Here is a 27,771-nt window from a genome sequence, read left to right as displayed (position 1 = left end):
GCTCCTTTTTTCCCCTTACATGTGTTTAACATTAGGCTTTAAAACTCTGCACCCTTCATCACATGCTCTGTATGTTGGTACATTTACACATTGAAGGTAATATTCCCCATTGTATCAGCTGCCAGCACTCAGCTCTGGTCCCTTGTTTCACATGCTCGTTAATGCACAAGTGAACTATACAATCTCTGCCACCACAAAATATCCGTAGCATTAAACTTTGCTTTACAGTCAGTTATGGATTCATTTGGTTCTTGTCACACAGAGATTGGAGCTTCACTACAAAATGTTGACCGTGTTGATACTAGGGTACTGCATGAAAACAACATGAAAGAGGCAGTTCCAAAATTATAGTGTGCTCGGGATCGCTTGGATTGTTGAGGGACCAGATCTCGGACTGCTTGCTTATTAAAAACGTTCCGTTGCTAGACATGGCACATTGCTCTCGTAATCCCAAGCTGAAAGGAGGACCTTCTTTCCTCCAATGCAATGTTGGGTACAATCAAATAGAGTGGGAGATAATTTACATTCCAGGTGAGGAGAAGGGAATTTACCATATTAATAGATTTTCATTATTGAATAAAATCCACACCATTAAAAAGGTGACTGCTTGAGTATACAATGACGATGACTATTCTTCTCAAACCCAATGTAAAGCTGGTTAGCTATTTGAAATTAACTTGCTTTTAAAAATAAAACCTCTTATTTCAACTTTACACAAGGTGCCACGTGGTAGCACAACCCAACCACTGGTTTGGGACCTGCTATTTGCTACCAAATGTATTCACAAACTAGAATGGGCACTCAGTAGAGCGCATACCTTCGCATATCACAAGATTGGGCATTGCATTATGAACATGTTTGCATTATTTGCATGCCAATTGGATATAAATTGACCGCGCTATGGTAAAAAGAAGATGTTAACCTTTTCATGACCTTGACCATGACCTTTGACCCGATCGATCCCAAAATCTAATCAAATGGTCTCCGGATAATAACCAATTATCCCACCAAATGTCATGCAATTCAAGAAGATTTTGACCTTTTTCATGACCTTGACCTTGACCTTTGACCCGATCGATCCCAAAATCTAATCAAATGGTCCCCGGATAATAACCAATCATCCCACCAAATTTCATGCGATTCGGTTTAATACTTTTTTACTTAAGCGAATAACACGCATATAAATAAATAAATAAATAAATACACGGCGATCAAAACATTACCTTCCACATTTTCAATGCGAAGGTAACTATAATGCACACAACAACTCAAAACACCTGAGTAAACAGAGTACATTTCTAATCATGATCAAATGATATACACCCACAAAAGTTTCTATGTACTTTAATTCACTTTCATTTGTTATTTATTTCTTAATAAGAGTGCAGATATGAACATTAAGATATTCAAACAGGGGACATTAGTTAGTTCCTACCATTACGAGTACGCCGTATGTTAGTGTACAGTTGAAAAATTAATCAATTTAATTTGTCTGCACTCAAAGTATAATTCCATGTTAGTTTTAGCTGTATGTAATATATTGTGTTTAAAGGACTGACACTGACATTAACAAAAGTGCATACTAAATGTAAAATTGGCTGAATATTAGCCTACTTTTCAATAGCAACAGCATTTTATGTTAAAATCAATGGTTTAAGTTTAGCAGAAAGTTTCACACTTAAAAAGTATTTTCTTGCTTTTGCAAGGTGTCTGTTTAAATGTATGTTTATATAAGAGAAAGCCATAGAATGGCCAAAAAAGCAGTAGAATTAATTAAGTGCACTAGGCTGCAGTTTTATATACTGTTTACATCACAAAGTTGTTTGCATTAAGGCTAGGTGGCTAGTTCTGCACATAGAGTAGTGATACATTAGCAGGAGTCCTGGACAACATATGGACCTGTCACTTATAATCCATTAAGTTAATCAAGCTGTATAGTAACACATGGTGAAGAATGATAAATTACACAGCTCTTTGCGAATATGTGTAGGTTGCCACCAAGAAGAGTTTAGCAGCTTGAAGAGAGAGCTAATAAAGTAGATGAAAAGGATGACAAGTGAGATAAGAGTTTCTGCATTTGTGTCTGTGAGGACAAAAGAGGGAGGGGCAGCCGCTCTTGTCGCCCAAAGGCCCAATTTCTTTCATTGGTTGCATCAAAACAAGGAACAACAAAAGCCAAGACACGCTGGGAGTTTTGATTTCCACAGGGCATTCAGTCAATATCAACATGGGGTCAGTGCAAATCTGAGCATAATTCCATACCGAAAATGCAATCTGTAATTACCCACCATTTAGAGTCCCGTGAAAAGCAAGGGTGGAAACAATCCTAGCGGAGATGGATTATATGTCCTAGAGCGAGATTCTAAAAACGTACTTGGCGATGTTGTGTATTATTCATAAAGTGCCCCACACTCAATTGTTGTGTGATTTGTCAAATAGGACAATAGGAATTTTATTTAATTATTTCTCCTCCAGCAGACACTAATCGGTGTTACTCCCAGCCTAACACCAGTGCCACCATCACTGGTTACAGCACAGTACATTTTTCTGATCTACAAAAAAAAACACACAAAAAACCTGCAGAATACTGAGCCAATCTAAATATAGGCATGTATTAATGGGCACTGAAGTATATACACTGGATGTATACAGCTGATAAGTGGTTGAAAGACCGGTGAAGGGTGCAAAATAGTGCTGTGGAAAATAATGCGTTATGATTAAATTACAGGATTAATTAGTTTTGTTTTTTTACGCATTTAACGCATGCGCAGAATGAGCTTCCAATACGTCTGTTGTTGGTCGTCTCTACGCGTCGTGTTAACTCTACTCCGCCGCGATGCGCGCTCACTGGTGAGCAAGTTATGTGCACCCCTGTGTATAAATGTATATATCCGTCTTTTGTCATAAATCTTTATGTTCTCACAAAAATATTCCGAGAATATCGGTAATATGTGATTAATCATGATTAATCCACAGAAACCTGTGATTAATTTGATTAACATTTTTAATCGTTTCACAGCCCTAGTGCAAATACATCACGCAAAACTCAAGTGCTCTAAAATCACAAGGCATTACTAATACTGGAACGCTACTCCATTATCAGGTACATCTCAACCAAGAAGATGGGTAACCTGAACACATGAAACAACATCAACCACTTGTCTAAGGGTTCCAACTCACCGTGTAAGTGATCACTGCCAACATGCCAATCAAGGTCAAGGAGCTGATGGAGAAAGATAGAGCAGGTAGACCATCTGCAGGTGAAAAGACAAGAGGGCCATGAGAGATGTGACCCTGCACTCTGACAGAAATAGCAATGGGCTCTTTGCCAGATATGCAAACTATCTCGAGAATAATTTCTCGTGTGCACTTTGACGGTCTTTCAGTCAGCTGTTTGTTTGTTGTAAACTGTCAAACTCAACATTTGTTGATTATTATTTAGAGTACGAATACTCTCAATATGCTTCTAAAATGTCTCTGCCACACTCCTCAATGGGAAAAGACAGCCTGACGTATTCTAATTGGCTCCCACTCCCCACACTGTGCACAGGAGAGTGCTGTAGCTCTTGGTGAGACACACAGTGCTGTCATACACACCGCCACCCCACTGAAGACAGGAACTCAATGCAAACATTATATGAGCAAGCTAATGTTAGCTGACCTTTTTGGATGGTAAACATTCACACTCTTCAATGATGGTGATGACTGGAGTTGATGTGCAACTAGCTTAAAGCAATTATAATGAAGGTAGATGGATACTTTTAAATAGTTTTCAGAGTTATCCTGAGTAACCGGGACATGGTTTCTGTTGTTTCTGAAAAGAAATATTGTAGGTGAGTTGCTAAAGGACACTCCACTGCAGAGAAAGTCAGTTTGTTCTTCTTGTGGAGTATTATTACTCAGCTTGTGAAAAGTCATTCTTCCTTTTTTTTTTCCATCCATCTTTGTGAGCACCTGGGTTAACTCTTGGGAAGGTGGTGGCAGATATAAAACATCTAAAAAGTCATGAAACCACATGGCCAGGTATTATAAACATATGTAAATGAAAAATTAGGGTTTAGTTGTTTGGGTGAACTGACCCTTGTAATGTCTTTAATGGAGCAATGGAGCCCAAAAAACTGTTGAGAGAAACATGAATCCCCTCAAACAGAATAACGAGACATTCCAGAATGAGTAGTTTTGCATCTTAAGCAAACAGCACAGTTGAAGCTCGGAACAAATCTGGAACGGCAAGGATGCGTCTCTCTGCTCGTGTTCGGAAGGGACAAACTCTGTGAATTGATGGAAAGTGGGACATGTAATTCACAAGGACAAGGATGAGGCACCATGCTGGTAGTCTGGTACTCCTGGGCGTAACGAATGCAGTGGAGCAAAGTCTTCCCCTGGAGACACATCTGGTCACCATTTGTTGTCAGCGTTGCCATTTCATACATTGATTATGATCGTTTTTTTGAACAGCTGGATCTTTCAATGTATGTAGGTTGAGTTGATGTGTGTCACCTTTGATTGAGTCAGAACGGGGACCACCCATCAGGAAAGGGCAAAAGTAGGTGTCACACCAGCTGGAGTTAGAAGACAGGGATTGATGGAGAGACTGATTGCTTCCTGTCAAGATCCCACCTGTTTCTGGGTTCCACGTAAAAAGCTACACAGTGGTCCCGTTATAGATATCCCGCGTCCTCACAGCAGCGACTGCATAGTGCCCAGCCCACCTGTCAGCATGGATATAGGTGGCTCTCCGCTTGCCTTTCTCATTGATAGTGACATTTGATTTGGGAACATTAAGTCAGTATTCAGGGCCTATATAATTTGTGTTGTGAACAGCGGGACAAAGGGGTGAATAATGAAGATAAATTACGCAGTTGCTCCCTTTTGTATTGTATGCAATAAGAAAACTTTGAAGTCTGACAGCTGGGTTGAACATTAACATTTGAATACGTTTCCTATTCCCATTGCGATCTTGCAGCAGTTCTTTGGTGGCGAGTTTGGTAAAATAGACAATAGCCTTATGTTCTGCATGGAAAACAGTGCGTCCATGAACTCCACAAAAAGCAATGAATAGATGTTTGCTGCCACTCTTCTTCGTTCCTTTAGCAGATTTCCCCGGGATTAAACAGAGGGAATATTGTGTATTATCGGAAGTGCTTACACATCTGTACAGTTTCAATTCCAACAGAAGGGGGATGAAGTAGCTCTCATCTCACCCTGCATATATACAGCCCTTCAGGCTTGTGTTTATGCATGAGACTCGTACAGATTGTTCATGAAGCTCCTTCAGCACAAGCCCTCTACTTCTGAAGAAAAGAGTATGATCAAAGTATGGGATATAGCCCACTATGACTGCAACCATGACCACATTCACACTCAACAGCATGGCGATGTAAGCACATTTAAGAAAGTTATAATTCATGATTGATGATGACATGATTTGTGAAATGGGGTTAGGCAGAAGTTTGTGTTTATGAAGATGTTTTGAGCATATTGTAGCTTTAACCTCACAGTTGAAGAACAATGAGAAATGATCAATACTATCAAGATGAGATCAACAGCATGACTTCAACTCGCTCACCTTGAATCTGTCAACTGACCTTAAAAATGCTAGTTTAAAAAAATGTGGACTATGTAGTATGCATGTACAGGGAGATTTGATTCAATACAAAAGACTCCATATGAAAAATGCTAAATGTCACTTTCATTTTAAAGTTGAACAAGGTGTTCTGAAGGCAGGTCAGAGATAAGATAAAAGATAAGATCAACATGGAACGTACGAGTTTTCAACAAACAATGCTTGATAAGTGCAGAGTTATGCAAATGTATCCTATGTTCTAATCATCTTAAATTGTATGTATCATTTGTCTCTTGTTTTGTATCTTTTCTTAATTAGTATATTCATTCATTGTATATTTAATTATATCAGCAAAGCGCTATAAACACAGTATTTTCCAAACATAAATTAACTCCACGCTAATATTGCATTAGTCTGATTGATAGATTTGCTCATACATGGAGTGTATACAACAGTGTATTTGTTCTTATCTCACTTATAACGACCTTAGCCAGTGCTTCTTGCATAAGTGCTCTTCCTAGTTACAGTTAGACACCCACTCTACTGCACCTTGAGGTATGACCAAAGATACAAGATTGCAGTGTCTGGTCTTGAATATCAACAGTAATATCTTCTGATCTGGATCACATTTGAGCATCATTGTGACATATGTAATGTTGGATAAAAAAAAAAGAGGGATTTAATGAACAGTAGTCTCAAAGCATCCAGCAGGGTTATGTGGCAAAAGTGCATTTCCTTGACTCAATTAGTCTCCCATCTGGGGAGAGAAGGGATGATCCTCACATTTCCTCCTCAGCAGCAGAGCTATTTCCCACCGTGCCAAGGGAGAAAAGGTAGGGAGAGCATGTCGGGGTCCACTATTGTGAAGAGAGGCAGATGGTTCAACTTCCTCCTTGATCCCCAGATGGCAAAAGGGCAGAGCACCGTTAGGAGTCCACATTTAGCAATGCTTCGCCGTTCAACAAGTGAAGATGCCCGTGGAGTATTATAACTGATTAATTTCATTTCTTCTAGCACTTTTAGATTGAGGCTATCAAGTCACAGATATCAGAACAGTCATTTAGTGAAGGCTTGCTGGAAAAGTTAATGAAAAAGTTAATCCACCGTAGGGAGTGGACGGTAATGGGAAAACCATGTATGGCCGAAATATACAAATCAACAGGAATACTATTTGTGGTAAACATAAAGGCATGAGCTTTTTTATTACCTTACATGCGACTCTGTGATCTGCATGTTGGTGCAACAAAGACACGCTATATCAGAGCAGAGTTGGCTTGAGGACGTGGAGGTGTTTGACCTTCACCATCCTTTTCCAAAGTTATTTGTAAAATGAAATGACCACACAATCAAAATAAGTGATTGCCAATTACTGTAATTTGGACATCATCACTGTGATACATTACAGATAGTTCTTTTGTGCCTCATAGTGTTGAATTTGCTCTACTTATCATTCAGAACTGAGGTGTCATAGTTTAAAGTAATCTATGTCCATTTAAAGTACGTCCCTCTCATCTGACCCTGATGAGCAGTGCATTGATTTTAAACATGCTAATCTCCATTACCTAGTCTTCTAAAAGAACACAAAAAAATCTACCAACCTCCAAACTAATAAAGTAGTTGTCATAAGGACTTATGAGTCTCATTTTCTTTCTATTTGTTTGAGTTAGAAGATAAAAAATTGTGCAAACCTGTCATAATTTTGAGAGAATTTGTGTCTTTTTGTTGTGTCTGCAATCGCACTCCACCTAATCCCACTCCCCCCTAACCCCACTCCTTCTTAAGAGAAAGAATATGACAGAAATAACCAGAACATATACAGTATAAGGAATACATGGGGGCAATAACATTTTGTTTGGGGGGGGGAATAATGGCAATGAAAGTGACTAAGTTAAATAATGAATATGCTCATGAAGGTGTGCGGTGGAATAAATTAAATAGTCTGGTTTAGCAAGAAATAAATGCCGGTGTTACCATGACTACGACTCTGAAAGTAAGACCCCAGACTGTTATGAAGAGGCAATACTTACGACTACTTCCAAGTTCTTCAAAAAGGTATTGTACTTTTTCCCACTGGGTGGAATTCTGACCAGGTGGCAGCTCAAGTGGAACAAAAGCTCTGAAAGCAAATAAACGATAATGAAGCAGAAGTAAGGCACAGCACCCACTACACAATATATGCTGACGTTTAGTCGTCGTACTGCACTGATGGTTTCAGCAACAGGTACTTTCTCTATGAGATTTTTTAAAAAGGAACCATGTACAGTTCAAACATAAATGTCACCATTTGATGCTCTGTACCAAATTGCAGCTACAGCTAACTTGCTATTGTAGATAGGAGAAGGGGCTTTCACAGTATAGTTTCACTATACCTCTCTCCTCTAACCTCTTTTTCTGATTTTAGAATTAGAACGCAAAATAAATTCTAATTGAAAAAGGTACTGAAAAAAAATCTAATAAATTAACTTAATCTTATTATCTCATGAATCAAATAAATAATAATCACTGTTAAATATGATTTAGTCCCTGTTCAAATGTGTTACATTTTATACAAATAATATAAAAAGGATTGTTTTGCTTATCAAACCGTTATAATAAAACATTTATTAATGTATCTTCTAAACACAATGGACTGTTTTCTAAACTCTGCATCTACTCCTATCCTTTTCCAATTACTTGGAAAGGTACAGAACTAAACTAGAAGTAGATGATCTAGTGTTTTGTTTATTGTAAAAGTAACCTCACATCCCGTTAGCTCCTAATTACATTAATCTATAATACCAATTACATTTTGCCATTTAGACCCATCGATCACATAGAAAAACCTACAGTCTCCTTTTAAATCTTAAGTTCTAGATATGTAGATATATATAAATTTGATCAGAACATCTTTTTGGTGTGGGAATAAGACTGAAAAACGTATTCGGTCAACACTTCAGAAACAGCCCTTCTTAGGATGAACATTTCGTTTATGCAAGCTAAAGAGGGGAACGGGTCAATGGTATTGATGCTCACTTTCAGTGCAAACTTAAATGCCATTAATCATGCAATAGTTTTCCATCCATTAATCTCCCTTGACAGACGGCAGAGAAATATAGTGCTCTGGAAATCTTCTAGAATTCTTTTTGTACGTTAAAAAAGTGGCAAAAAAGTAAAGTAGATAAACAAGGGAAAAGACATTAGATCAGCATTTCAAAGACTTCCCTTTGCTTCACATAAACTCAGGTCTCCAAAGACCTCATCTGCCCCACTACCATGTGGATGCCCTCAGGGCTCCACACTTAATCTTTTTCGTATTAATGTGTTTCCTTTTGATCATGTTAGGAGTCATTTTTCATTTTCGTGTCTGCTGTAGGAAGGAGTAACTTTCTCAAACTATATGAGGTGTTTCTTTAGAATGGGGAAAAACAGAGCAATTTAGTGATATTAATGCCTTTGCCTCTATGACATAATATTCTAAACAAAGTTTTAAAATAGTGACATACTCTGGTCCTCTGACAGAGCTCAATTTGTGTTGCCAAGGTTTAAAAATAAATAAATAATTGTGATGGCATTGAGGAAGGGGCTACCATCCAGACTTCTTAAAAGCATGGATACATATAAGGGGTTTACCACCTGCAAAGACAAAAAATAAAGACCTACTGAGTTAACATTCACTGAACACATCATTATGTCTCACAGGATAAAAGCTATCAAGTTGTTCTAAATCAAAAGAACACAGAAACAATTGCCAGAACAAAGCAACAATAGTTCCAGTTCATGTGGTTGAAGATAACATGCAATGTCGAAAACTCACAGGAGCTCGACATTCCCTCCGCATGCGTTTAGTACAGAGCGGAAATTCAAAGAATCTAGTTTAGAATCAGATAGAGAAGAATACAACCTATATTTAGAGTCTATAGTGTCCTTTTCTCCTGAATGGTTTGTCATGGGCAGACAAATGGTACTGCAGCTGTTTGAAGGGGTCCTCCTCTCATTAACTAAACACAATGACATATCCACACCCCCTTCCCCCTATAGTGTACTGAAGCAGAAGATGCCATCCATGTCTCCAACTTACCCAATTAAAAGGAGCACGACACAGACAATGGCAAATCCAACTGTGTATTTCAGAGCGTTCTTCACTTGCTGTAATAGAAGAAAAAAATTAACCTGGTCAATCCAAAAAATAGTATTCATTATTCGTGAGGCAAGGGGGTCATACAGCATTCAGCCAAGGACAATAGTGAGTCAGTGTAGATCCAGTTTGACCTGGCACAGATAACAGGTATCTCCCACTGCTATCCAGGGTGTATTTAGAGTAACAATACAAAAGACTCTTTTGAGAAAGTGCCTCTGTCGGCTCAAAACTGACACATGGAAAGGGGAAACGGCATTATGTGTTAGCTGTAGTTTGATACATCACTCACGAAAAAAAGACATAAAGATAGGGATTTTGTCTTAGAACTCCAAACTCATATTTGCAAAATACAAAGTAAACACAATTGATAATTAGGCTTGACAAATAAGTCAGGGCCTATTTTTAAAAATACCTAATATTAAAACTGTAACTTTAACACATGAAAAGTCATTGAGATTATAGTTTACTAGATAAACAGATAAGAAATTGCATTCTACCACAGATGCTGCTATTAAAAGATTTGAATGTATTATACAAAGAGAATACTGATGAACTAGTTTATACCTATGTTTATCATTTTGTCCATCAAAATAATGTTTTTTCTTCAGTACAAGGCACCAAATACAAAAATGCAGTATTTCAAGATTTGGATAAATACAAATTGTAAGGAAGGATATTTGCTATCATTGTTACCTTCGTATTGAAAATGCGGAAGGTTATGTTTTGATCGCCGTGTATTTATTTATTACCTTCGCATTGAAAATGCGGAAGGTTATGTTTTGATCGCCGTGTATTTATTTATTTATTTATTTTTTGTATGCGTGTTATTCGCAAAACTCAAAAAGTATTGAACCGAATCGCATGAAATTTGGTGGGATGATTGGTTATTATCCGGGGACCATTTGATTAGATTTTGGGATCAATCGGGTCAAAGGTTAAGGTCAAGGTCATGGAAAGGTCAACATCTTTTTTTTACCATAGCACGATACATTTTTGTCCAATTGGCATGCAACTAATGCCAAAATGTTCATAATTCAATGCCCAATCTTGTGATATGCGAAGGTATGCGCTCTACCGAGTGCCCATTCTAGTTACCTTCGCATTGAAAATGCCGGAAGGTTATGTTTTGATCGCCGTGTATTTATTTATTTGTATGCGTGTTATTCGCAAAACTCAAAAAGTATTGAACCGAATCGCATGCAATTTGGTGGGATGATTGTTTATTATCCGGGGACTAGTTGATTAGATTTTGGGATCGATCGGGTCAAAGGTCAAGGTCAAAGGTCATGAACAGGTCAAATCTTCTTGAATCACATGCAATTTGGTGGGATGATTGTTTATTATCCGGGGACCATTTGATTAGATTTTGGGATCAATCGGGTCAAAGGTCAAGGTCATGGAAAGGTCAAAATCTTTTTTTTTACCATAGCACGATACATTTGTATCCAATTGGCATGCAACTAATGCCAAAATGTTCATAATTCAATGCCCAATCTTGTGATATGCGAAGGTATGCGCTCTACCGAGTGCCCATTCTAGTTTATTTATGTATTTGTATGCGTGTTACTCGCATAACTCAAAAAGTATTAAACCGAATCGCATGAAATTTGGTGTGGGATGATTGGTTATTATCCGGGGACCATTTGATTAGATTTTGGGATTGATCGGGTCAAAGGTCAAGGTTATGAAAAGGTCAACATCTTTTTTACCATAGCGCGGTCAATTTTTATCCAATTGGCATGCAACTAATGCCAAAATGTTCATAATTCAATGCCCAATCTTGTGATATGCGAAGGTATGCGCTCTACCGAGTGCCCGTTCTAGTTTCTCCTGGAATGTTCAGCCGGGTGCAATCAAATGTGTTTATGTTGCCTCAAACTGGCTGGGAAGTTCAACCAAAATGACCTCAAGACATCTTGCATTAAGAAATTGGTCAGCTGCACATGAATCATCTGAATGAAATTTGAATTCCTCAGAACTGCATGTCAGCAGCTATCGTGCTGTGTAGAAAGGTGCATTCTTACCGAGCATCTGTTCACGTTATCGTCATCCCTTTCTTCATAGTAGAAATAAACAAAGGGGATCCATAGGAAGACACAGAATAGTATGATGGAGTAAAGTGCTACATGGAAACAAAAGAAGAATACAAATCCAAGAATTAGTCAGATACTTTTTGTGCCAAATATTGCCAACCCTTAAACATCCATATAACCTTCCTAGCAGACAGCCTGAAAAACATCATTTATCATGTTGCTAAGATGTTGAATGGTTGCAGTGCATTTATGAAAAGTACTGAACAAACATAAGTACAGGTCTTATGTAAATCAATAAAAGTGTATATTACTGTAGTATGTACCCTGTTCACCTTTTCTAAAAGCAACAGACACTTGTCTGTGAAGAATATGCTTTAATTTCTCTTATCAGGTTGGACCAGTGTCACAAACTGATTAAAGAAAATGCCCCCTTTCAGTCAGACCAATCGTTATAATTATTTATTTGGACAGCAGTTGTGAAAACTCAATAACATAATTCAGAAGGTAGAGTAGAAATCCAAATGATTTCTGCCGACAATATGACGACAAAATGAATTATTCAATAAACATGAATACCACAGTGAAACAATGAGTAACTTACATTCAGTCATCCAAAAAAAAATATTTGTAATGGAACATATCACATTAGGTTCTTCCACAAACCCAATTTGTCATTTTCACTCTCCCTTCAAACTGTCATGTTTTACTTCTCTTTTCTGAATATTTTCCTAATTGGTCTCGTGTTGAAGTCACAGGTGTGTCAGTGATGTGTGCAATATGAATTTAACAATATAACTACACTTTTTTTTCCTACATCATATACCTTCATAATGATAAAACTGCCATTTAGGCAGCCACACAATGCTACTTAATATGAAAAACAAAAGCATGTTGTGCTTCTGCTACGTGTGTCTGCAATTCCCATTAGCTGAAAAATGGTGTTGACAAATCACAACAATAACAAATATAAACCAACAGAAAGCGAAGGCCCTTTCCAGACGTCCTACCCCCTACTTCCAGTGCCCTTGCTCGGACCATACCGAACATATCTTCGAACGCTGCCTTCATTTTGATCTCAACTACAAACCTGTAAAGTTTAGTGAGGGACGAGGGGCAACTCGGGCATGTGGAGTGAAATGGGGTTACTAATGGCTTCTTTCCAACCTCAAACCTCAAATAAATGATCCATGAAGAAGCTTGGGGCAAGCTTCCATCAGAGGTAGTTTAGCATAGAAGAAATGTATCGTGGACGTTTGGGCATTATACATGTTTTTTCAGAAGACGTCCATCACCGCCCACTTTGCAGAGCTTAATGTACGTGTTTAAAGGTTACTGAACACACACACCAAAGCAAAACATACTGCATATGATATGTATTCTTCCTGCCTATTTTTAGTGACAGCCATCTATTCGTGTTACGTGTAAGTTTACAGCCCACTAATATTATTATTGTTGTTGTATAGACCTATTGTTCTCTATTGTTTAAATACAGTACAAGAGGTAGAATGTATGCAGGACAGTAGCAGCGGGATACAAGTCATTATTAAACCCAAAATGTTGCACACAAATTATAAATGCTTACATTGAGCCTAGCAGCATAATCACCATGGATCCCTCAAATCTTACCAATTAGTGTTTTGCCTGGTTGGTCAAAACAAAACCTGGAAATAGAATTATGATCGAATTAACTAGTTTGTTCTGTTAACTTTAGCCAAAAAGTGCTATATCTTTAATAAATAAAAATGTGTTTGATTGCCTCTGCACTCTCCCACCGGTATATTGATGTATGATAGTGTTCTTTTATTTTCATTCAGCAGATTAATCAAGCTAGTAAATGTATTCATGCTGATCCTATAGTCTAGTCCCTTTGGGTCTGCTGCTTGCTGCTTCAGAAGTTGAGGTTCAACGGGCGGAAGCTGATGTAAACCAGCTATCGAAGTTTGAAAATGGTGTCCGATAATGTTTGACAAGACTTCCTGAGTTGAATAATTTAATTGACTTCCTCTTGGGACCAAAGGCAGACTAAAACCACACTTTAACAACCAATTACAATTGCAAGCCAATAAATTATTAGTCTTTATTCAGGTGTTTTCCCTCCTATGTGCTTTCTGTAAAAATCGCTTATTAATACTACCTTGTGTGTGTTATGAGTAAAAGAAGGATGTTGCCACTTCTGTTCTGATTGTAATCCAGAGCACTGAGCAACCGATTTAAATAAGCATTTGTATTTCAACACATTATCATTGTCGATTGGTGCGTTTAATATTGCTTTGGGTAAAACACACAAAGCAGTTAATCAGTCTTATTTCAATGTTGACCATTGCAATAAAAAAAAAGTCTGAATCAGAAAATGATTTCTTCCTAGAGCCCTTGATCTTCTCCATGGATTGACACAGTGGACCGAATACAGCCATCCTTGGTAAAAGGGCTCGCTTTTTTCTGATCCAAGCCTTGTTTGGCTTGTTTGGTTCTTCCTGTGCAAAATGCTTTTTTTAGAGAAGATAGCAACATCAAAATTCATTAGAAATTCATAGAGCGAAGATGTGGGTAAAAAACACTTAAATAGAAATATGCCATTTCAAGCTGGAGGCTTTTCTCTTTGCAGCAAATGGATGTTGGTGAAGACAGCACAGATGACCCCAAAATAACCCAAAGGAAAGATGTCACAAAGGTGTTCTCAACAACATGGTTGGCACAACGCAATGACGCCGTGAGGTGATAACGGGAATCATTAGTGACACCAAATAAAATAATGTGCAAGGAGAAAAACAGCTTGAATTTATAAGTTTGGTCTTGATTTAAAGTCAGCTAAATTAAAAACACAATCAAAACAGAGTTCAAACCATTAATGTATAAGAGATGCAGGCTGACACATAAGAAAAAACAACTGCAAACATGCCATTATTGCATGATAAACTATGCAACTATTTGAAATTGAAAGATTGGTCTTGATAAACATTTAATCCATAACATCAGTACCACAGTTAAAATTCAAACTACATGTGGCAAACCACCTTAACAGTCAAGAATTAATTGCCGCCATCAAGTACCAACAAGTCCCCCTGTGAGTTGGACTACACTTCACAAAATGCTCTCTCTACTGCAGACAAATGAATGTCATTGTAATCGTGGCTTGCTTTTTGCCAGCTGTGATTGTGACAAGGCATTACTTCCAATAAACACATGCTCATTGCTCCACTCACACATCCATTTACACTCATTTACAGCCAGTGAAACTGAGTTTAGGATGACACTAGGAGCCAATAAATGCAAGCCATGCACAGTATGCAGCCGCTGGAATATGCTTGTGGCTTAAAGCAATGGGTAATATTATTCTTAACAGCATGCATATTAACATACTGAGAGAATAGGTCATACTGCTTTACCATGTATCATCCATTACTCCAAGCAGATCTACTGTGAAGAACGCCTGACTAGGGACAGAAGTTTAGTACATGTATCCCCCTGACAGAGAGAAGGGAATACATCATTGATTGTCCTCCCATAAGCCTTCATATAGGTATTGTGTTCAAATATATCATGGATCTGAATTTACTCATAAGAAAATAAACTAATGAAACATTTTGAATTTTTTGGGGGGAGACTAACTTATGGATGCTGATCCTGCATGTAGCATCTCGAGTGTCCAGCCAGTTTGTTGCCATCAACGGACTGTCACAAGATGAAACACGCTGTCGTCATATTCTATGGTTTTGTTTGACTTCATAGATTTTTGTAACACTTATTATGATGACTTCAAACATTACTTAAGATGGCAGCAACTTGTAAACCCAGGTAAATCCAGACTTCTAACAGACTATGTATAGCTTATTTCCAGCTAGTTTGTTGCCATCTGCTTAACAACGGACTGTCACAAGATGAAACACGCTGTCGTCATATTCTATAGTTTTGTTTCACTTCATCGCTCAATGGCATATTTTGTTGGGTTGAAAAGCAGCCAGCGTGTACCCAGTAGGACAAATGGACTCCACAGGGCTCCTGGTGCATTGTTGCAGGAAGTAGGGACCATCAATTTCAAGTAGCCTTGAAGGATACAAATAGTGAGCCGATACAGTATACCTGCTTTATAGGATTGACATGGTCATGCATCACATTATCAACTGATTCTTGAGCTAAAGGTCCAGCGTCCGAAACATTATTTCTATGGCTTGATTGAGCACAAACAACTTTCCTCAAAAGATAGTTCACAGAAAACATGTTGCGATTGTTTAATGCTGCATCATGTTATCTGACTGAGTAGAGAATAATAAATATGTGTTAACCCTTAAAATAGTTAGTGTGTTCAAATATAGCATGGACCCCAATGTAGTCATACAAAACAAATGAAACATATTCTCAAAGTTTTTTGTCGTAGAATATGGATTAGAAAAGCCTTTATCTACAAATAGAGTGCCAGCTGGGTTAATAATGTGAGAGGACAACAACATAGGCAGAAGTCAATATTTCATTATATTTTAATAATAAATCATGGCAGTTTCCAACCATTAAAACTATCATACAGAGCAGTAGTCTCACCCTTAATGAGAACAATAAGAGCCTTGTCCTCACTGTGCTGTGCCTCTCCACAGACATTAGCACCTGGACTCTTATCCCTTGCTGACAGGCAAACAGTATTAAATGTTCTGTGAAAATTAAATGCCAGGTGAGATTTCACACAGAAACACTGACAAACAAAAGGACTCCAGAAACTGATGAAAATATATCTATGTACAGACACTTGCTGGAAGGAATGAAACTATTCAGTTTAAAAACAAATCAGGGAAGGCTATATTTTTGGGGGGAGGGGCAAACATGGGATACAACACAAGTGAATAGTAAAGCTCAATTTGAAAGGTAGCATGAAGGAATCCAAATGGACTGCCTGTGTTGCTCTGATTTTGATGGCCGAGTGAGTAAACAGATGTTTGATAACATTCAAGACAAAGGAAATTCATAAGATGATGGATTATCAAGGCTCCTTGCTGCGGGTATGTTTTGGAGTCATCCTTAAAGCAGTTTTTGTTGGCTGTATTCAGCTTTCACTGGGCAGAGGACAGTGTAGAGGCAGACTGGAGAAATGGCTGGAATCAAACCGCGGATGCAGCAGGTGCGTGGCATGCGCTGTGTTTGGTTACCGAGGCGCTCCGTAATTGCTGCTTTGAACTATGTTTACAATCTGAATACAGCCAAGAAAGAGCGGGGCTAAATCAACAAGTTCACGCTTCCACTTTCCTTGTTTCACATGCGTGTGTATGACCATGCAAATGTGGAATACATTGGATAAAATTGAAAAGATTAACAGAAAAGAAGTGTGCAACCTCTGCCATGGGAAAGTCATAACTGTAATAACACATATGCTGAGACATCTCTACACTATACAAAGAAGAAAAGAAGCTTGCATGTTTTTGCCCAACAGACTCTGGACAGAAATCTGTAGAATTCAGATTTTTGTAACACTTATTATGATGACTTCAAACATTACTTAAGATGGCAGCAACTTGTAAACCCAGGTAAATCCAGACTTCTAACAGACTATGTATAGCTTATTTCCAGCTAGTTTGTTGCCATCTGCTTAACAACGGACTGTCACCAGATGAAACACGCTGTCGTCATATTCTATAGTTTTGTTTCACTTCATCGCTCAATGGCATATTTTGTTGGGTTGAAAAGCAGCCAGCGTGTACCCAGTAGGCCAAATGGACTCCACAGGGCTCCTGGTGCATTGTTGCAGGAAGTAGGGACCATCAATTTCAAGTAGCCTTGAAGGATACAAATAGTGAGCCGATACAGTATACCTGCTTTATAGGATTGACATGGTAATGCATCACATTATCAACTGATTCTTGAGCTAAAGGTCCAGCGTCCGAAACATTATTTCTATAGCTTGATTGAGCACAAACAACTTTCCTCAAAAGATAGTTCACAGAAAACATGTTGCGATTGTTTTATGCTGCATCATGTTATCTGACTGAGTAGAGAATAATAAATGTTAACCCTTAATCCTTAATATAGTTAGTGTGTTCAAATATAGCATGGACCCCAATGTAGTCATAAGGGAAGCCAAAACAAATTAAAGAAAGGTGGCTATAAACATTTGGTGATGGCCTTGTAATGTTTTAGCATAAGAGTGTTTAATTAATTGATGAAGCGATATTAAGCTGGACTAAAGCAAAAAGTGGGCAGACCCACTGGTATAATATAGAATATTAGAGCCTGAGCAGTACATCAGAATGGCAAACATTATATTACATTAGCTTACTCCATATATATTGCTATTGGCGTATTTGAAAGTCGATAACATACGATATTTAACAGCTCTCAAAATACATCTTAGTGTGCTAACGGCACTAAAAGAACAAAATACGGCTAAAGTGCTGACAGAGCAAACAATGTTTACCTCGGTTGAGGTTTTTGTACATTGCGGCAAGAAAAGTGTCTTTTGAACGCTGGACAATGTTCTCATCAAACTGCCCTTCAAAATATAACTGCAAATTGTCAATGTAAGAATACTTTTAAAAGAAGCACCAGACCTCTTTCCTAAAAAATTCAGTCAGACTATGGACGTGGACAAGAATCGCAGACAAAAAGAAAGTACTTTCAGGATATTTACAAGAGGATTGCATCCTCTTCCCTACAAATGGCATTAAAAAGGGAGAGAGAGCAGAGCCAATGACTTATTTAAAGGTCCCAGGGGTATTTTGCCATGTTGCTTAAGGGCCTTATGCATCACTGCTTTGAAGTACTAAGCAGTTCAAGGAAATGTATAAATGGACAGAGCCTGGAATTGAAAGGCTTTCGAACTTAGGGCTCGTCAAAGTTCACAAAAAGCTATTTGGGCTCTAAAAGGAAGTGGGTGTTTCAGTTACCGATATGTATATCCTCTGAAAGTGCAGGTAGATTGTATCTGATATTACACTGGGTAAAATGTATCAACTGCACCTTCAGCTACAGTCAATATTTACCATTTCACTTCCACAGAATATTTTCACGACCCATTTTTTGCCATTAGTTTTGTTTTGATGTCGCCGGTATCTCTTCATCACAGTTTGCTCAACCTCAAAATGCATTCTGATGCAATTAACTGTCCTTGTGCACATTTGTGTATACATGTAAGATGCAACACAACTGACATGCATTTACTTGACCTACTTATGATGTTACTGGTAACATGTACTGTAGCCTTCACAAGAAAAGGAGTCTGAGCAACTGGGAGCTTTCACAGAAATTGATAATGCGTCAGAATAAACATGCATGCAGATTAAACTGCATGCATATCATAATATCATTCACTTTTTCTCATTATGTATAATTGTGTGGATAAAGGAAAATTATACTAATCGGTTAGAAAAGTAACAGTATTGAAGCAAAAATTTAAGTGTGCTATATTATCATTAGTCACTATATTGCCTCCAGTGTGATAACAATGTGCTTGTAAAACTCTAAAGGGCAATTATACAGCAGGAAAGTGAATTCAAGACTGCTGCAGAAAAGATGACATTGTGCCCTTGACAGTAGACAGTAAATGTACATATTTCTGAACCAACAACTGAAAGAAGTTGTCGTATAAGGCCATTAAATTGTGTCAGAAATGAACTAAACAAAGAAGAGACATTTTTAAATCACTCAATATGGTTAATAGCTGTGATCACGACTGAATGCAAGTCAATCACCTTGAAGTAAAATACAAAAAATATGAGATCTTGAATTCAAACCTGTCGCTATTCCATTTGTGAAGAGACAAATAGACAGTGCTGTCAAATGTGGCCATAAATAAAATTCTACTTCTTAAGTTATATTTGTAAGGAGACACATGGAGCTTGGTCTCCACCTACTGGCAAATAAAAAAACAATGTCCTTCAATAAGGAGAGAGGAATGAGTCCCTGGTTGTACATAAACATCAATAACCGGATGGTTAAATAGCCGGGGAAAACAATTAGCAAAAATCATATATTTTTCAGCAATGTATGACTTTGCCCAAATCACAGTCTCCTCAAAATGTCACAAACATGTTTTTTACTATTCAAATAGATCTACATCATGAATGTGCATCATTTGACTTAGTATGTAAAGTATGTATTTACCTTGAACGAGCTTGGGCAAATGATCACAGTCAGGAGCCAATCTGTAGCAATTCAACGCAATATATGATATAACGTATGTTATGTGTTATGCCTGAGCTCGAAATGCAATTGCAATAATTTAAAATGCACTAACATTATTCCCAATATATGCTTTGAGGAACTTCGCACGACGTCAATAAAATCTGGAAGGCTCCCTTTTTAGTATTTTAGGCCGTTTTACAAGCACTCGACCTTCCTCATCAACAGCCAAAGGTTACAAGACCACAACAAACTCACAGGCAGATTATTCTGCACCACACACTCCCAGAGCTATGATCACTTAATCACAGGCTTGAGGCAGGTAGCTAACTCTTTCAAGCCTCTCCCTCTTATCCCTCTCCTAGCCCCCAGAATGCAGTGTGGTGTCTTGGAAAACAAAATATATATGAATTTGCTGTGAATGGTTTGAATTAACTATGTCTGTAATATAATGCCTACTTCGCACACAGTATAGAATAGAAGCATGCATGTGGAATAAGACTGTATAGGACATAGCATGAGGTGGGGTATGATGCACAGCAACTTAAGCAGCCACTCAAAACAAGTATCGATTGTGTCTTCAGATTTCACAACAGTGTGACTGTTGCAGCATAAACATGGATTCCAAGCAATTTGTTCATTGAATTAATTAAACTACTAGCGAGAAACAGTCCTGCATTCAAGATTTATCAATTCTCCATAAAAGCGTGGGTTCAAGGGGATGTCTAATGCAAACTGAGAATGGTAACAGAGAAAATGTATCTTGTGTAGGAAATCGTATTTTTGAATGCTGGATTCATGTGCAGTGTTCATGGACTGTGAAAGCCAATTTTTCTGATGTCATTCTACGAGGGAAAGTGGTTTCTTTGATTGGGCTGTCTAGGCGAGGGGAGAGCCTGTCTTCCTTGCATTTGGCATTTCTGAACAGAAGGTACATAACAGTGTTGCTGACAGGCACTTTAAGGCAGCATCTGTTAGGAAACGTGTGATTTAGTGTCTTTGGCATGACTGAATTTGCTCCTATCTATGACAACAAACTCATGTTATCCTATAATGTGACAATCATAAAGAAATTTCAGGAGCACTAATAGCTTTCAGTTAGGAATTGATCAGCCAAATGGCCGAGATACTGTCCACATGATTTGCAACCACACTCAAATACTGGAATTATGGCATGATCCTTGGGGACTGGACCTGCCCTCTCTCATAGCTAGAGATTCGTGCAGGACAATTCAAAGATGACTGAACGCTCGACAAACGATACAACCCAGTATGCCTCAAGCCAAAAACAAGTCTTCAGAGCCAAGAGTTGTTCTTGGAAAGCAACACTATCTCGACTTCTGCAGAGGAAAAAAATTATATATTGAGATTGTTTGTTGTCGCTTTGTTTCGCCAAGTTGAATAGGGCAAGGAACACAAGCCCTGAAATGATTGCAAAGATTGTAAACAAACACTTAGTACAAGTCTGAAAGAGAAAATAAAGACGAACTACATTTGTTTATCAGAGATATCCAATACTGTTAACAGATTGCTCAAAAAGCTGGATTGATGGATAATAACACTTTAATAAATACTAAGTAAATATGTGTTGTGCCTTACACACAACAGAATGATTCTGCATACAATTTAGTAATTAAACACTGACGTCGGATTGATATAAAAATCCAAAGTATCAGTGCATCTCTAATGTTGTTGTTGTATTTAACCCATATTTAAACAGGTACGTCCTGTTGAGATCAACAATCTCTAAACACAAGCTATGATGTCCATTAACCTGTTTGTCATGCTTTAAAGGCCCTGCCCAGGTGTTTTCACTTGTTCTGGTTTGTTGGACTTCTGTTCAGGCTGAATTTGGGCTGAGCTCTGCTTGACTTGCATGAGGCGACCAAATTTCATGAACAAATAAAATTGATAAAGGTGTACTGTGAAACCAGTAGCAGCATCAGACAAATGTCAATCGCTTTAAGTGAACACACATATGTAAATAACCCATGGGTCCCATGTGCCCTTTAAGGATACAAATGTTATTTTTCCTTCCTACAGGTTATAGAAAAAACAACCACAATTCAAACCTAAATACGACAATCTATGAAGGCAATCTAACGTGAGCCATTGCCAATGAAAGTGACTCGTCTTTAAATTGGTGCTCAACTGCGACCACATCAGAGTGTTACAACAACGGCTAAGAGTATTTTGTGATAGCCGTTTTAACCACAGATATGCTAATCCTGACTTTCTGGTCTTGTAAACATGAACTTAATCTATAAGCACAGGATGTGTCGATCCTGTTCCACCTTCACATGAAGGAGGAAGACTTAGAAATGCACAACACAAACTGAAAATGGTGTAAAGCTGCAAGTGATGCTGCTTATCATTAAGACCAAGTGGCCAAAGTATCAATGATACTAGAATGTCTTCATATGAAGGTCATGAAAAAATGCACCTCGTGTTCCCCAGTAATATAGAGATGGGAATACTGTGTGTGTGTGTGTGTGTGTGTGTTTGCTCCATCTGCTGTCACATCCAATGAAAAACCTCTGAGCCTCCTTAATATGCAACAATAAATGTAATATATTATTGACAGTGTTGGTTGACTAGTGTAAGCTGCCTGCTATTTGACACATTCCTCTTATTCCAATTGTCATTTTGCCAGGAAACGCTGTAAATGTTTGATATATATTGGAAAACAATGCATTTTTTTAAAGGTACTTTCCATTATCTCGACTTGCAGGTTATATGTTCAGTCGTGTGTGTGTAGGTGTGTGTAGGTGTGTGTAGATTTGTGTGTAGGTGGGTGTGTATCCGTTTGTATGTTCATAACGTTTGCCCATAAATAAACACTTGCTGGGCCAAAGTGAAGTAACTCTCACACAACTCATGTGGTGTAATCCAAGTCTCAATTTTCTAGTAATACCTCCCAAACACATGTAATTTCACTCAAACCTTACTATTTAAAACACAACAGGACTCACACAGATAGTTTGCCTGAGCAAGCGTGAGACTGTGTGAGAGTTTGTAAACGGATATGTTGATGTAGTTTTTGAGCAAATGTAAATCCCAGAGTTAAGGCGTTAACCCACCAAGATTGCTGTGTGGGTCCTCGTTGTAATTGAACTGGCACGACTATCAATTAAAAGTGGATATTGTAGAATGAAGAAGCACACTTATCATTGATTGTAAAACAGTTAATTTCAGAGAAAGAAAGTTTAATTTCTTCAAAATTCACAAGTAAATAATCCTCTCTAGTTATTATTTTGTCAACAAATGTATATGTGTGTGTGTGTGTGTGTATATTTATATAATTGTTTTTTTAAGGTGCTTCCACATAGACGAGTATTAACAGAATGAACTTACTGTAATAACCATACAGCACAGTGCCTTCAATTTGCCCTCTTGTCTCGTTGTTTGCTGCCCATTCCTGGATGTTGGCAAAGAAAAAGTACATGGTTGGGAAAGTTGGGAAACAGCAAAACAAATGACACAAGTATAATAATCAATAAGATCAATTTGATTAGAGATCATTCAAAAAAACATTCAAAAGTACAACATATAGTGTACTAATTAATATTAAGGCTGCAACAACGATAAAAATCAATTATTAAAATAGTTGGCACAAATTGATAATGAAATTCATTATCGATTCATTGTGTCGGGCGATTATTACGCCACTTAATAAATTGCGGAGATGTTTGAGTATTAAAAAAGTTAAGTTGAGCAACAACAAAAAAGAGCAGAGCAGAGGTAGAGGACAGACCATAACGATGCGTTGCGAAAGCCAATCAGCGCTGAGATGCCCTGTTGTTGATGAATCTAACTGGCTGCTGCTGCTCTAGTGGAGCTGGAAGCGGAAGTCATTCATACGGAGTCGGTGTGAAAGTCACCGAGCTGTGTGAGCCTACGGGTGATGTTATGAACCCGAACACGGGGGCGTTAGATGTTACGACGTTTGTGGGATTTCCACAAGTATAAAGCAGAAATAGTGGTTATTTCTTCCGTGGTGGATGGCTAATTAATGGAGATAAGCCACGCCCCCTCGTCGGCGCGAATAACGCGATTAAACCACAAATAGTCGTGCGAGTAAACTCGCACCAGTAAAGCGTTGTCAGTTCTGTTTTTGAATAAAGGGTTGAAAAATAATGTGTTTTTTTTATCAGATTAATCTAAAAATGTATCAACAGATTAATCGATTATTAAAATTATCGTTAGTTGCAGCCCTAACAAACACACAGAGGGAAATATGGAGAATTTATCTCTTTTTATTCATGTATAGCACAGCTGTGGGAAAATGTCCAACATAAGGTTGTATTTTACTAGAATTAATTCTACAGTATGTGTCCATCTATGCAGTAATATGACTCACTGCAATGAGAGATGCTCTCATGGGATTTTCTCATAAGGAGGTCAAATTGTTATTTAAAATTTTCTGATTAACATTGGGCAAATTACTTGAAAAAAAGCCACCACTTGCTTTTGTGCTTCTTAAAGTAAAGTATAATTCACCAAGAGATCACCAAGATATCATGTCTGATTAATGAGTAAGGGATGAAAAAGGAGTTATGTCCTTGATGAGTTAACATGTGCAGCCTTTACTGTCATGAATAAGTGGTACATAAAAAACCCTGAGCAAACACAGCCGCTCACAACCCACAAAAACAAAGAAATTACCTGCTGTTCAAATTGAGACGCTATTACACACTGCTAAATCTTCAAATAGATAGAAGCAAATGCAATGACTTTGCAAAAAAAACCAGTATGAGCCCAGAAATGCATTAGCTTTTAGATTGGACTAAAACAATGTCCACTTTGTCTAATTCTAAGAAAATTACCCGGCAAAGTTAAAAGCTGCCTCAGGACAACTCGTTAACGTTTCTCCAATAGATTTTACTGGTGGTTAGCATAACAGATACTAACCTTATAGGTACCATTGGGATACTTCATGAATGAGACGAGGAATATATCCACTGGTAGAAGTGCTGAAGTTATCAAAGCAATGGCGAGGGCACATATTGCAGTGATAGTTGAAACAACTTCACTCTCCTGCCGACTTTGAAATTTCCGAATGTAGACCCAACAGAAGGCAAGGATTACCTAACAGAGAAAAAAACATTTAATAATAAAGTTAAAACAACTCAAGATTGATACAAATTTGAAGGACAATAAGAATGTGTGCAAGTAATATTCTCACTGATCCAAAACTTGAAGTCTACACACTGAGTGTATAGTGTACATGTGGGTGAACTTTTCATCAGTGTTGGCTGGCGGAAATCCATCTATTATTTAACTAAAGCCTTTAAACAGTACAATTTAAAATATTAAAGATGTAATTGCATACATTATTAAATAGACACAGGGGTTGAAACAACTTTAAAAACAAAATGATATATAATCTACCTTTGTGTGTGCAATGATCACTGTTGCGGTGCTGTATTTCTATTCTATTGAACAATTGCCAAAAATAATTGCTCAAACCGAAGTGTTAACACAAGCAGGGAATCGTACACTGAAGTGCCTGAATATACCAAACTCCCTCCACAGACTCACTGATATTGTTAAGGACTAAAGGAAATAACACAACGTTGACAGAAATAATAGACAATCATGCAATAAAGTTTTTAGTTTTCAACTTTGAATTATTTCATGAATTTGCGGAAGCATTATGTTGCTGCCTAACGTGCAAAAATACAAAAAAGAGAGGGGCCGTCATTGTAACTGGCAGGAAACCCGAGACAAAGAAGCAAATAAGGGTCTCCGAATTGACAAGGGCGTATTCAAGGCACACAAGCTGTAAGAAGTGAGGACACTGCTAAAACCAGTCCCTTTAGATCAAGGCCTGCCACTCAAGGACAGGATCAATTAAGGACCTGCAGCCTTAAGCCTCTGGCTGCTTGTTTTGCCAGGTAATGACGCAGGCTTTGCATCTCAATAAGAAGCATTGCAATGTGTGTTCAAATAGAAGGGTTGCTAGTGTGGTGGCGAGGGGAAGCAGAGCATCCAGGCATTAATGCTCCTATTCTGCTCGGCTTCTGGTTTGGCCACGTGACTGAGTGACAGCTGAGATAATGAGCACTATACTGGGCGACAGATTACCTGGCCGACCAACTCCAAGACTTACAGTGAAGTCACGTTGCCGGTGAAGTCTTTAGAGGTCAGACGCGTACCTGTTTGCGGTATCCGTGGTGGGAACACTGACTCATGTTTGCTGTGTTTCAGCAGCAGCAACTTGGAGAGCATAACTCGTGTAAAGCGCATTTTGAAACCCAACTAGGTTACGCCACTACGCAGATGGACGCTGCTGGCGAGAGGTATCAACGTAGATGTTAATGTTCTGTACACTATATTAAAATAAGCCTCATTTTTTCTCTCGTAGTTGTGTTTCACACTCCTACCTGGTTCTAATAGTAATGTATACACACCGATACTAAACTGCACCCAGCAGGAAACCGTGTAGTGGCTAATGTTAGCCAAAACACAATGTCGACGTTGACACACCTTATAGATGCAATAGCTCCATCCGCTGAAACACCTCACAATACGCGCGTAACAGACCGAACTTAATGAAACCACTAACTAGATAACCTCTAACTTGCTTACCAGAAGTATACAGGTGAAAATAGACCAGCCGAGCGCCGACTCGGCGAGCAACTGCTGATCCGCCATCTTCACTTCCTGCAATAAAAAAACCACGTGCTCACGTTGACGTCACCGCGGTGGCGCGCGAGCAGCTGGTCTCTGTTGATATTTCCATGCGTGTGTATATTGTCTGTGTGTGCTGTACTGTTACATCCGTTTAGTGAAGTGTACAATGTAATATTTACTGGAGGTGGGTCAGGAAGGCAAGACAGAAGCAGCAGAGTCCAACACTACAATCTAGGTCGACTCTCTGTAATTTGCTGCATCCTCATGTGGGAGTGGACGACGCCATCATCTAACTGCTGCAAAGGGCTCAATCGTACCTGGATGGAACCTGTGGCTCCGTGAGAATCACTTTCTTTAACATCTTCAGTGCATTCAAAACCGTCCAACCACTGCTGCTGAGTGAGAAGCTGTGGGTGGTGGGGGTCAACGTGTCCACCGTCTCCTGGATCACTGACTACCTCACAGACAAGATGTTGGAGATGTTCTACCAGTCTGTTGGACCAGTGCTCTGTACTTCTCCGTAGTCTGCTGGGGGAGCAGCATTGGAGCCGGAGACACCAACAGACTCACTAAACTGGTCAGGAAGGCCGGCTCCATCATTGGCTGCAAACTGAACTATCAGGAACACATGGCGGAGAGGAGGACACTGAAGAAATGATTGTACATATTGGATAACCCGGACCATGCACCCTCTCCACCACCTACTGCAGGGACAGCGGAGCACGTTCTCCCACAGACTGCTTCATCTTAAAGGAGAAAAATCCTGCAACTGCAATTAGACTTTATAATAAATCACCTCTGGCTAGATCCTCCTCAAATTGAACAACATCAATAAACCTTGCACCACTTTCACTTTATATACACTTGGATATACTGTATACACATTAATTTTCATTTCCTTTTATTATTGAAATTCTTAAATGTAATATGTCCTGCACTGCTATTGTATTTTATTGTATTTAATGTAAACATGTTTGCTGCTGCTTCAAACAAATTCTGACAATGGGATGAATAATGTATCTATCTATCTATCTATCTATCTATTGTCGTATATAATATACCACACTATCTATCTATCTATCTATATAGGGCCAGTGGGCTTTGGCATACGTCTGATGAAAAACACATTTAGGGTCAGCTATCCTTGAAGTTTAAGTTTCATATAATACCATCCGTGAGAAAAATGGCTTATAAAACCACAGAAGCATGAGCAGAAAAATGTGCTTATGCATTTCAAATGCGTTGTTATAACTGTTACCATTTATTATAATTGGTTTGGCATTTTTAAAGCATCAACTTATCAGAATAATTGGACACAA

The 27,771-nt window shown here is 38.4% G+C and overlaps 1 protein-coding gene across 1 annotated transcript in view; it reads right to left on the bottom strand.

Annotated features, from left to right (window-relative positions):
* lmbrd1 (LMBR1 domain containing 1) overlaps positions 1-26,482 on the bottom strand; it is a 53,658-nt gene extending 27,176 nt beyond the window's left edge. The window contains exons 1-7 of the mRNA XM_056435542.1: positions 26,408-26,482; positions 24,728-24,904; positions 23,171-23,234; positions 11,708-11,805; positions 9,624-9,691; positions 7,594-7,682; positions 3,181-3,254 (exon numbers count right to left, since the gene is read on the bottom strand). Of these exons, the coding sequence (XP_056291517.1) occupies positions 3,181-3,254; positions 7,594-7,682; positions 9,624-9,691; positions 11,708-11,805; positions 23,171-23,234; positions 24,728-24,904; positions 26,408-26,473 (636 nt within the window). The 5' untranslated portion in view covers positions 26,474-26,482. The remainder of the gene's footprint in view (positions 1-3,180; positions 3,255-7,593; positions 7,683-9,623; positions 9,692-11,707; positions 11,806-23,170; positions 23,235-24,727; positions 24,905-26,407) is intronic.
* Between the last annotated feature and the right edge of the window lie 1,289 nt (positions 26,483-27,771).

The sequence above is a fragment of the Pseudoliparis swirei genome, chromosome 17 (genome assembly GCF_029220125.1).
Source record: "Pseudoliparis swirei isolate HS2019 ecotype Mariana Trench chromosome 17, NWPU_hadal_v1, whole genome shotgun sequence".
Classification (NCBI taxonomy): Eukaryota; Metazoa; Chordata; class Actinopteri; order Perciformes; family Liparidae; genus Pseudoliparis; species Pseudoliparis swirei.
The sequence above is the reverse complement of the archived record's forward strand: the minus strand, read 5'-3'. Positions and strand labels throughout refer to the sequence as shown.